Source organism: Sander lucioperca, chromosome 20 (assembly GCF_008315115.2).
Source record: "Sander lucioperca isolate FBNREF2018 chromosome 20, SLUC_FBN_1.2, whole genome shotgun sequence".
NCBI lineage: Eukaryota > Metazoa > Chordata > Actinopteri > Perciformes > Percidae > Sander > Sander lucioperca.
Genome location: NC_050192.1, coordinates 27,478,726 through 27,491,411, shown reverse-complemented (window position 1 = coordinate 27,491,411; position 12,686 = coordinate 27,478,726). Strand labels below are relative to the sequence as shown.

Below are 12,686 nucleotides of genomic sequence, written 5' to 3'. Positions count from 1 at the left end.
CGGCTTCTCCAGCAGGCTGAACCGGCTTCCTCCCCTCCCTTCCCCGCCCGGGCCACATCGCTACCTGGATGTGTGATGGTTAGACGAAAAAAAGGGGACATGCCCAATCTCTATGAGCTGCAGCCGAGCCGCGAGATTCAAGAATTGATTGTTTTTTTCATATTCAAACTGTACACAGTTAATTTCTCGCATAAAACAGTCTCAGAAATGAATTTAGTGTTGAAATAGCACACGAAAAAAACAATCAATTTTTGAATCTCGCGGCTCGGCTGCAGTTCATAGAGATTCGGCGTGTCCCCTTTTTTTCGTCAAGCCATCACGCATCCAGGTAGCAATGTGGCCCAGGCGGGGAAGGGAGGGAGGAAGCCGGTTCAGCTTGCTGGAGAAGCCGCTACAGTGCGTAGTAATGTGCCCCGGCCCCGGGCAAGGGAAGGGAGGGAGGAAGCCGGTTCAGCCTGCTGGAGAAGCCACTACAGTGCGTAGCAATGTGCCCCGGGCAAGGGAAGGGAGGGAGGGAGGGAGGAAGCTGGTTCAGCCTGCTGGAAAAGCCGCTACAGCGCCTGTCTCCTTACCTTGCCCGGGGCTGGGGCACACGGGGGTGTAGCGGCGATGATGCCGAATCTCTAGATGAGCCGCAGCTGAGCCTCGCATGATTGAACCGCGCTTGTAGTTAGATAAAGTTGTGGGGAAATGAGTGGTGAAATAGCAGATGAAAATTGTAAAAGGTTTCCTGTTGTCGCCTGCTGCTACTACGGCAAACTCCTGATCTAAATTCTAGAATTGATTGCTTTTTTCGTCTGCTATTTCAATCAATCAAACTTTATTTATATAGCACTTTACAGCAACCAGCAGGTATCCAAAGTGCTTAACATCGAAACCAAGAATAAAAACACATATCATACAATATAAAGAAAGTACATGTAAAATCAGAAATAGTTACAGAGAAACAGAAGAACGAAATCGTCACACCACTGCTACGTATTAAAAGCCTGACTAAACAGATGCGTTTTAAGTTTGGACCTAAAAAGAGCTACATCTGTAATAGTGCGGATATCAGGGGGTAACTTGTTCCAGAGTCTCGGGGCAGCAACTGCAAAAGCCTGGTCACCCCACCGTTTATATCTAGACCTTGGCACTTCTAACCTTGACTATTTCACCACTAAATTCATTTCTGAGACTGTTTTATGCGAGAAATTAACTGTGTACAGTTTGAATATGGGCAGTTTTACAAAAATTGATAGCCAATTGCACATTTGCTCCGATATGTTGTCAGACTTGGAAGCTCCAGTCTCACTGTACGTACACACCGCCGTCGACTTGAGCTTCTAAAGATACCAGAAGTCATTCATTTTCAATGGAAGCTGCTTCTCTCAGCTGCAAGGAGCGTCAAATCTGTCGGCGTCGCGTTTTGGGCGTTTTGAGCGACCAGAGCATCAATCAGAAAGTTGAAAGTAGGTCAACTTTATGGTAATGAGCTATGACGCGGTTCAGCGGCAAGCAGCGGCAACCAATCGGAACATAGACGTCCTTCGCGCTGGCTGATTCCAGAGAAACATACGATGTAAACTTTCGTTCCTACCAAAACATTAGTTCAGAGAAAAAGGAGGAAAAGCTCATCATGGCCGTTGCTGGGTTCCCTATCATTTATGATATTTGCGTATAGGGACCAGTTAACGTTACCTGCCGGTCACATCGTCTCTAAACAGTCCGCTCACGGTGAAGTCTTGCACGGATCAACAGCTAAATGAAAACCTTAATGTTAAATCGAAATCTAAAAGGTGAATCTTAAAATGTCAATGTCAAATGTAAAACGTAAAATTCAAAAGATAAAATGTCAAATTGAAAATTAAAAATTATAAAGGGGAAAGGCTAAAATAAAATTATTTATTTTTTTCTATTTGAGATTTTAATTTAAGTATTTCCATTTAAGCTTTTACATTTGACATTTAATTATAGCATGATTTTTCCTAGTAGCGTAGTAAAATAATACTATTTTTAATTTGATCTTGCTTCGTTTTCTCTTTGGACTTTCAGTTTGAATTATGAATAAATATATCCTCCATAGTCATCATGCCAGTGATGTCTGCATTCTTTATTCTTTCTCCTCACTGTGTATTAGCCTTCTGAAAATGTGGCCCCCAGAACAGTATAGTTGAATAGCCCTGCTGTAAGCTTTGTACCGTCACATTTACCCTCTGGTTAGTGAACAGCTCTTTTGCATATCCAGTGCAAAGAGCCAGAGGCAAGAAGGGGAAGGGGATGAAAAATATTAACATTTGGCCCACCAAAAATGTACTTGGAATTTGGCAATAAAAAATGTTGCTTTTTAAAAAAAAACAACTGTTATTTGTATATATACAAAAGACAGGTTTCCTTTTTTTAGTACACAGCAATAATAAATATTTACTATTGCTGTTTACTAAGTATTTCTTACTAAGTATTTCTTATCCGATTACTAAAATAATCGAGAGCTGCAGCCCTAGTGTGAATGGTGCCTGTAACATGTAAATGCGCTTTGAGTAGTCATTAGGAATAGAAAAGCGATAAATACAGTCCATTTACATGCACAAAGTGTCTATATTTCTGTCTCTGCTGTCTGTGTGTGTGTGTGTGTGTGTGTAGATACATTAGGGATACAAATGTTAAGAACAGTGCAGAGGACCTCAATGCGCTCATCAATAAGCTTGCACCAAACATCAAGACATGGACGCCCAAACCAGGAAGTGTTCTGGACCTCGGCGTCGCTCTGAGAGACCCCACTAACAGGTTGGCAACACCTCAAGCTAGGCCTGTAACAATTCAAAATTTTACTGGACAATTGTCTCAGAAATAATTGCGATTAACAATATAAATTGTCTTTTAGCGAAATAATACATTTTTCATTTATTTATTACTTTTTCAAACAAATTAAACATTTAAATAAATCCCAGGATACATCTTTTGTTATATATATCACTGTTATGTGACCCAGATACGCAGGTTCACAGCCTACAAAGTAAATCATGCCTCTTTATTATCATAAAACATTGTATTTTTTGCTTAAATGAACAAAAAAGTGAAAATAGAACATTTATTCTGGTCAATAAAAAACAAAGCATTAATCATAAACAAAAAACAGAGCGTGTTTCATTTCTCTGGCTTTAGACAGCTACAGCCCAGGATGTTTGGAGTTGCTATGGCAACAACTGACAGCTGCCGCTAGCATAGCTTGGCTAAACAGTCTGACCCATATCACTTATATAATTACAATTTGGCACATCTCAACAAAATCAACAATTACCATCAACAGTCATACCCCCTTAGGACCTTAACAAAAGTTAGCAAACAAGTTGTTCTCTACAGATGCGAAAAAAACAAAAGCACAAATCCCCATAGACCGACGTTAGCATAATGTTAATAAATGACGGCCCTCTCCACTGGAGCGTTGTCATTTACGGTAATGTTACTAATTAAACAAAGCACCATAGTAGATTAAACACCACAGACGGACTAACTACATTACTTAAACACATGAAAAGGTGCTTTGGTGGATTTTTAACGTTCCAAAGCCGACTGGACTTGCAACTGTGGGTGGTGCATCCTCTGGTAGGAATCCATAATATCATAGGCTAGCTAATATGCGTAATATGAGCAATTTTTATCCTATAAAAATTTTTCTTTTATCGGTCGCAAGGTCTAGGAGGAGATCGAAAAAGTAGGTCTTTGCTAAATCGCGATTTTTCACGTATAAAAGTCAGGCGGAAATGGGCATGGCCTATATCAGCCAATTCAGTTGGATCGAGGGAAGGCGTGGATATATGGTTTTTGAATGTCCGGTGTACGGTGTGAGAGTTTTAGCACCAGTTTTAGCACAGTTTAGGAAGTGTGTCAATTGTTGCGCCTGAGGTCCTTGCGGACTTTATTCTTTGCTCAGGACACCATTACTCCACTATATCTTTACATTGCAAATATTTGTTTGCTGCTTTATTGATGTTCTAAATGTTGAGTACGAACTGCAAATACGACGACCTATAAGTTCTAAGTTGTAAGTTTGCATGTAAATGTTTCCTTAACTACACTAGTGAGGCCATCACCAATCCTCCAGCTGGTGCAAAAATCTACAAGGACAGTTGGGATTTCGACTTGTATGTGGATGAACTTAACAGCGCCATCAGCTGTGAGATATTTAAACATCAAAGCTGGATCCAGTTTTATTACACCTGGGCAGGCTTTCAAAACTACAACCTTGTTGTGCGGGTAAATATGATGGACAAGCAAGATCCTCTCTTTTCTTTTAAAACATCTGTCGCTGACTGGGGCTGGGCTCTTCCTTCCTTTCCATAAACGTTGCTGAGCACTGTAACATACTAATGTGGTCTGAACTTTGGTGGAACACTCTGAGTCCTGGCCTGCTGTAACTGTAACATCCCCAGTTCAATCCCAGCCAGTGAGCATCGCATTTCTTTCCTCCCCTCATTTCCAGTCCCCTCTACTTTCTGCTATTAAAATGATTATTAAAAATCAGTGCGCAGTTTGTTTAAACCTACTAATTTTACTTTAACCTGTTCATATCCACTGGGTCACAGGCGGTTAAGTAATTGGATGTTTCACATTAAGCATTTTACCACAAAAGTTCAAAACTTGGACATATGGACATGCTATAGATCAGTTAGATTCTCCTCAATTCAATCGTTCAGTTCATTTTACTGAAATCATAAGCAACAAAGCATTGTTCATAATCTTAGTGCTCATGGAACGAAAGAGAAATCATGACGATTCCCTACCTGTGAGCTGGTCCTAAACACTGAATCTGGATCCATTGCTGGCTTGTTTATATTCCTCTAGTCCATTAGTGTCCATCGAACAAAAGAATCTAAAGGGTTTTTAATAAAAAATATATATCTATTTTTAATAAAAAAAATAATCCAAGTTCTGAATATCGAATATCTGTAGAGACCACTGCCAACTGTCTGCTAACTTGGTCCTGTAGAGGCCATTGCTAACTGTCTGCTAACTTGGTCCTATAGAGGCCATTGCTAACTATCTGCTAACTTGGTCCTATAGAGGCCATTGCTAACTATCTGCTAACTTGGTCCTGTAGAGGCCACGGCGAACTTGGTCCTGTAAGGTTAGAGGCCATTGCTAACTTCGTTTGCCGACCTCGTTTCGTCAAAAAAAAATATTTTCTCTTCTTCTTGCACCATGTTGCTGGGTGTGTTTATTTTCGTTAGGTTGCTGCCTACACAATTAAACTATCCCCACCTTTTTCTGTTTAGTTTTCTTTCCAGAACAGTCCCTGACATTCAACAAGCACCAAGTGTGGAACGTCAATAAGCTGCGTCATGTCCATAGATAATGGCACGTTCATGCCACTGTCGGTACCATAGACTGTATATAAGAATGGACCAACAGATCCCGTTGCTCTGGACGGAGACCAGTGAAGGCCGTTAGAAGCACTTTTCCGGTGAGCGCTGAGCGTTACTGCGCAGCCTCCAACTGAGAGAGACGACGTAAATGTGCTGTGAGCAACGTGTCTGAAAGTTGTAAGTCTTCTGGTAGCTGTGCCAAGAGAAATCTCAATCATTCCCAATCTTGCAGAGACGGAGAGCGTAGGTATATGTAAGGAGATAACATAGGCACAGGCTAATTATTGATCACTAAAATGCTAGTTAACATTAGTAATTAAACTTAAACAGCTAATGTGAGACGAAACTGCCTGCGCGCTTCTCCTGTACTATACGGTAATTCCTCTACTATGCGACAGTAAGTCGCGTGGTTATGACACAATCGTTAGCCTATTTTTATAAAAACGTCTGCTACGGAGCCATAACGTGAGGTACAAGGTAATGGAGCCTTTTATACATTGTCGTGTTTCTTTAGAAATAAACAATGGACAATAGAGTCTTTAAACGCTTCAGATGTAAAGTTATTCTCTGTCAAAGTGACGTCAAAATGAATAGCAGTCAATGGGATGCTAACGGGGGGTGATCGCTTTGTAGCATCAAAATGGCGCCATAGGAGGTTCGCGGTCCGAGGAGAAGCTTACCCCCTTGGTCGGTACACGACATGGTACACGCTCCGTTCTGCCTGCACGATCCGTTCTGCGCATGCGCAAAATGTTTGCGCATGCGCTGTTGTACGAGGATTTACGACACTGCACGATCTGTTCCATGCTTCCAGGCGACAGCCAAGCTAACGTTAGTTTAGCTAACAGCTAATTCGGCTAACTGCTAGCTGAGACAGCATGTAATAACTTTAAAAGACCCTCAAAATAAAACGTGAAAATAACCGTTAACATATATAACAGCTGTTACGTCAGTTCTACTTTACTTGTGCTCATTTAAAATACAATCACTCAATACTTGTCTTTATTGTTATTACTGTGAAGTCTTAATTTTCCCAAAATTTCCCAATTTCCCATTACGTTTGAGTTAACGTTATTTTAGACTGAATCTAGCTGTCAGCTAGCAGTTAGCTGAATTAGCTGCTAGCTAAACTAACGTTAGCTTCCCGGTGGAGGCTAGCCATAGGCTAGCGTGGAACAGATCGTGCAGGTCGTATCCTCGGTAAAACAGTATTATCTTGCGCATGCGCAGAACGGATCGTGTACCGACAGCCACCTCGGAATGACAGGGACCGCCCCCGTGATTACGTTGTTTTTCCGACTACCAGCGTTCACATGGTTAGGATGGTCGGGATGCGTGTTCTTCTTCTTCTGTTATATTGGCGTTTGACATAACAACTTGTTGCATGACTGCCACCAACTGTTGGGCGTAGCCTAGAGCATCAGGTGTGTGAAAACCTGGTGAAAACATGGAGGCCACAATAATTTGTTGCTGTTTTCTTATGCGAGCATACAAACAGCACATCGTTAGGTGTTTGTGTTATCTGCAGGACAACGAACAGGAAAGGACACAGATAATGTGTTGTTGTTTTTTTATACATAGGCCTATTTATGAATAATTTGAAACATGTTATGTCTGTGTATGTTTCTCAGCAGAGGCATTTGTCCACAATAAACAGTTTATTGTCATTGAAATATGTTTAGTGAACCAAAGTCGCCTACATCAAACGTCAGTTGTCAACAACGCGTCACCAACTGGGAAACTCGGTTAGCAAAATCTGGCCCGAGTTTCCCACCTCTGATTCCGACAGGAAGGGACGTGAATGATGACGTTTTCACTCGGAAAAACGTTTTTCCGATGTCCATGATGAACGCACGGTTAGTCTCTGAGCAGCCATGTTGGAACGAGCTGTCATTGGCTATCAACACGTCAGTGATGATAATTTTAGCCAATCAAATTCCCTTTAACGGGATAGTAATGGCCGATGGGAGCCAGTCTAAATGTATGTGTAACGGAGCACAGTCTCTCCTCCCAGAGCCAGTAGGAGATGCATGTTTTGTGAGGAAAAAAAGAGGATTAACAACGTTTAAATGAATGAATATGTGTAGTGTTCCGCATAGTGTGGCATAAGGCATGTCTTTTTTCCAACAGGCCTTTGACTTATTTAAGACAAGGACAAAAAAAAACGATTTTGAACTGAGGTTGTGTTTTAATCACAACAAGCTAAACAAACACGATTCTTAGAACGGCCTTGTCTTGGAGAGAAGCAAAGCGCCACACTGCCCCCTGCTGGCAACATTCAAATGCTGTATGCATCCATGGCTGTATTATAAAGGAGCCTTGTAGTCTTATCAGAAGGGCAATAATTCACCATTATTCCTCATATTAGAATATTTCTCGTATAGCAATAACACTCCTGAAATAAAAACAAAATTACATTAAATGTGAAAATACATTTTGTGTGTGTCACATTAGCACGCTAACTTTTGATAATCAACAGTAAATATCAAGTACAGCTGAGGCCATTAGTTCTGCAGGTATGTGGATATAAAGTAGAGGAAATGTGTGAGGATCACTAGTTATATAGAGTCATCCTTTGGGGACTATGAATGTGTTAACACCATTCTGCAATCTTTTCATTCCGGCACTAGCAGGGCCATGGAGGGATGTGGAGGTTGTATCATGCAACGTCCATCCATCCATCCATCCATCTTCTTCTGCTTATCCGGTAACGGGTCGCGGGGGTAGCAGCTCCAGCAGGGGACCCCAAACTTCCCTTTCCCGAGCCACATTAACCAGCTCTGACTGGGGGATCCCGAGGCGTTCCCAGGCCAGGTTGGAGATATAATCCCTCCACCTAGTCCTGGGTCTTCCCCGAGGCCTCCTCCCAGCTGGACGTGCCTGGAAAACCTCCCTAGGGAGGCGCCCAGGGGGCATCCTTACCAGATGCCCGAACCACCTCAACTGGCTCCTTTCGACGCGAAGGAGCAGCGGCTCTACTCCGAGCTCCTCACGGATGACTGAGCTTCTCACCCTATCTCTAAGGGAGACGCCAGCCACCCTCCTGAGGAAACCCATTTCGGCCGCTTGTACCCTGGATCTCGTTCTTTCGGTCATGACCCAGCCTTCATGACCATAGGTGAGGGTAAGAACGAAAACTGACCGGTAGATTGAGAGCTTTGCCTTCTGGCTCAGCTCTCTTTTCGTCACAACGGTGCGATAAATTGAGTGTAATACCGCACCCGCTGCGCCGATTCTCCGACCAATCTCCCGCTCCATTGTTCCCTCACTCGCGAACAAGACTCCAAGGTACTTGAACTCCTTCACTTGGGGTAAAGACTCATTCCCTACCTGGAGAAGGCACTCCATCGGTTTCCTGCTGAGAACCATGGCCTCAGATTTAGAGGTGCTGATCCTCATCCCAGCCGCTTCACACTCGGCTGCGAACCGATCCAGTGAGTGCTGAAGGTCACAGGCCGACGATGCCATCAGGACCACATCATCTGCAAAAAGCAGCGATGAGATCCCCAGCTCACCAAACTGCAACCCCTCTCCACCCCGACTACGCCTCGATATCCTGTCCATAAATACTACAAACAGGATTGGTGACAAAGCGCAGCCCTCATGCAACGTGGAGATTTTAAAATTCACCTTTTCTTTCCTTCCACCTTTGAGTGCTCCTCCCTCTCCGCTTGCTTTCTTTCAAAAGTCTGTGGGTGGTGAGCTTATTATGAACTGAAGAATGCTCCTATTGGCTGAGCCTTGTCTTCCTTTCTTTCTGTTGCTTCTTCAAAGTGGATGTTTGATGAAATGCAAATGTCCTAATATGTATATTCCAGGTGATCGAGACAGATGATGAATTTGAAACCCTAACTGATGGCTATGACTACCTGGTGGACTTTTTGGATCTGTCGTTCCCCACCAAGAGGCCTGACAGAGAGCACTCCTACATAGAGGTGAGTTACTGGAGAGCACCAGGCAAACAACACACAACAGCATAGTAGAGATTTTTGAACTCTACTACCTAAAATCATGTCTTAGAAGACACTAAAGGAACAAGAGAGCTAACAGATCCTACAATCAATCTGTTATGTTATGTTAGATCCTACAGTTGTTAAAAACGGATGATAGATCCTATTAGAAACACACAACACGGTTTACATGCATACAAAAAACTGATTGCTATGGCTGACAATGTCAAAGCAGACTAGACAAGGCATCTTAAGGCCCGCACAAAAAAATTCAGATGTCATATCCTAAAGCATACGTGCAGAACTAAGTATGTCTATCAGTATCACCATTATGTGACATTGAGATAGTTTTCTAAGATAATTCAGAAAGCTGTTCAAGCAGCTCTGCTTTTTTCATAAAACCACCAGCACGCATTAATGATGATAGTTACAAAACGTTATGCTTTTAGATTATATATCCTCAGATTCTCCATGTTTTTAAAAGATGATTAAGAGTCAGATGAGAAGCGTCTTGCTTTGCCGTAGCAGTAATGTGATGTTTCTTGGTTTGCTCCTTTAAGGTGAAAAACCGGATTGGGGTGATGAGATACGTGGTGCTGCACGGCCGTCTCTGGGATGATCTGTACATTGGCTTCCAGAACCGCATAAGCCGAGACCCGGATATTTACCACCACAAGTACACACACTTTATCTCATATACCAAAAACATCACGATTCAGTCAAAGGAAACAGGAAAGAACCGCAGGCATTTGTTTGTGATCACAGCAGAAGTGGCCTTCATTCTTTTTGTGTAGGGTTGGGTTGTGATGAAATGTAAGCATTCAGAATACAGAAACAAAGTATCTGTGTTCAGTCCATGCATCAGTATTTTAGTATTTTCAACACAATGTTTACTGGTGCTTTGATTCATTGTAAATTTTCTAAACTTGAATCTGTCCTGTCGGTCTCCAGGTTCTGGAACCACTTCCAGACAGAGTTACCAGTTGACAGGCCAGACTGGGACCAGTTCCTGCAGCAGGAGACTTCCATCCAGGAGCCTGACACACCACAAGAGGAGCCAAATCAATGGAGCTATTGTGTAGTGTTATGATAAGGGTTCAAAATTAGCACCATCCACTAGCCAAATTCTGGTAAAATATGCAAGTGGCTGGTAGATTTGCTTCACTTACCAGCCAAGGAAACAATGGTAATCTATTGAATGGCTGGTAAAATTTTCACAAAACATTCACTAGCCATTTTGCTGGTGGACGAAAAAGGTAATTTTGAACCCTGGTTATGATTATGTATTATTGGCATATGAAGATCAAGTAACAGATTTTTTTTAATATTAGATTTATAACTTCCATGCCAGCTGGGTAATACATTACAACATTAACATTAGATGTCCTTCTGGCTGCAGTAGTTGTGTTACCATGGTAATCTTAGAACTTTGATGTTTGCATTAATCATTGTTAGTATGTGTCTTTGCCAATCATATTTTTATGTTAGTAAAGTGAAGTTTATTGTTGGAAAGCCCAGTTTCACATGAAATGTCCCAACAGGCTGTTCAGGCCCAAAACATGAAGCCTTGCTGACACAGCAGAAGTTCAATAAGAAGACGAGCTTCAGAATGAGGAAAATCCTCTATTTTACCGGGCAGTTCCTGTATTTTATCTGTTATGTTTGATTTGTAACCCTGTAGGCTGTGTGTTGGTTATGGATTTATGTATTAGGTATGATCAGGTAATGGGTATGTATGGGCCACTAGTCCATATTTTAGAAGTACTGTATGTGGAGTCTTGGTGTTTTATCTGAGCATAGCCTGAGTGTACAGCAATAGAGAACACTGGGTCGACATCACAAATTTTACCTGGAAATGAAAAAAAGAAATACGTATGTTAAAAAGAAAAAAAAATAAATTTGTATCAACGATAATACTTAGCCCAGGTGCAAACCTTCATCAATCAAGTGAAATCTTTGCTGTGTGCTGCTCATAGAAAGTTCCACATCTATATATGTATTTAATGTCATCCATGAAGTGTACTTTATACAGTCAACCAAGTGCAATGATACAGTATGAGGGTGTCAGAGTTCAGGGAAGTGTATTAATCATGTCATTTATTATTAATAATCAATGGATGCACTGTCAAATAGAAAACATGATGATTAAAGTGTTTGTGGTGTTCCTTGTTGAGCATTTATTAACACCGTCAGTGTGTGACCACAGAAAATGTGACCTATATTTACACTATACACTTCTGTTATTAGCACTAATTTATTTCAGGTTGAGTGAGACTTTAGCACACGATCAAAAAAGGACTCCTACTTTTTTAATGCCAATCTGTTTTTTTAGTTTAAGAATCTGGTCAAACTATTGGATGGATTAATCTTCATTTAATTTAGCTGCACATTCTGTGGACATTTGGTCTGTGCTGGTGTTCTACGAGGTCATCATTGAGGTACTTAGCAAAAACATTCAAAATAAGATTAATGGATGCTAATACTTGGATTTACAGGAATCCTTAAAATCCGTGCATTTTTTTCAATTGGTCGTTACATAAATCAACATCTGAAGTTTGAACAAACATGTCCAACGCATGCGAGGCAGGTCACTTTGCTGAGGATTTTGATCTGAACAAAATCTGCATACAGTACAGTCTGTAAAGGCTTTGCAGAAGTAGTGCTAACAGTTTATAAACTGCATTTATTTTTTGTGTAAAACACCTGAATATAAATACATAATCATTCAATGGTTTTGTTTGAACTATCCGTTTTGTCGACAGTTTTTATTTCCATTACAGAAACCACACGTGATTAACAGTGAGTACACTTCACGTTAAGTTCAACTTTAAACGACTAATATACAGTATATACCTACTTTTAAGAAAAATACTCCCAACTTCATATGATTATTCCAGTTGGATTTTACATACATTTGGTAGGTTTTGTATAAATAAAATAAAGAAAATTGCAACAAAAGAAATACATTTTCCCACTTCTCATCAACTAAAAGCACAACCCAGTTAATATATCAAACACAATACTCATTCTGTAAACAGAAGCATCTTGTTTAAATTATATGATAAACTTTATACTAAAGTTGACATCATGCAAATATAGGTTATTATTTTTATGGTTTCATTGTTATCATGAAAATAGTCTGGTTCTGTTCTTTGGAGCCGTAAAACACATTCATACCTCATGAGGGGGATCAATACGTTGCTGTTAAGGTAAAGGTAGTCTATATCGACAACGATTCATTTACGGGATTGCTGTGGTACCGCCGGATGTCCGTCACCTTCCTCTTTCTTTGTGTTGGCGTTCTAAACTCCGGTGGATTTCTGAGGACTATGGTTAACTGCTCCTCAGATCTCTGCAGGGTAAATCCAGACAACTAGCTAGACTATCTGTC

General features: G+C 41.1%; 1 protein-coding gene across 2 annotated transcripts in view; it reads left to right on the top strand.

Moving 5' to 3' along the window:
* The window catches only part of cmah (cytidine monophospho-N-acetylneuraminic acid hydroxylase), a 41,167-nt gene extending 29,660 nt beyond the window's left edge, over window positions 1–11,507 (top strand). For both annotated transcript variants that reach the window (XM_031306394.2, XM_031306395.2), the window contains 5 exons: window positions 2,623–2,766; window positions 4,062–4,236; window positions 9,164–9,280; window positions 9,856–9,971; window positions 10,247–11,507. In XM_031306394.2, the coding sequence (XP_031162254.1) occupies window positions 2,623–2,766; window positions 4,062–4,236; window positions 9,164–9,280; window positions 9,856–9,971; window positions 10,247–10,385 (691 nt within the window). In that variant the 3' untranslated portion in view covers window positions 10,386–11,507. The remainder of the gene's footprint in view (window positions 1–2,622; window positions 2,767–4,061; window positions 4,237–9,163; window positions 9,281–9,855; window positions 9,972–10,246) is intronic.
* The last annotated feature ends 1,179 nt before the right edge of the window (window positions 11,508–12,686 follow it).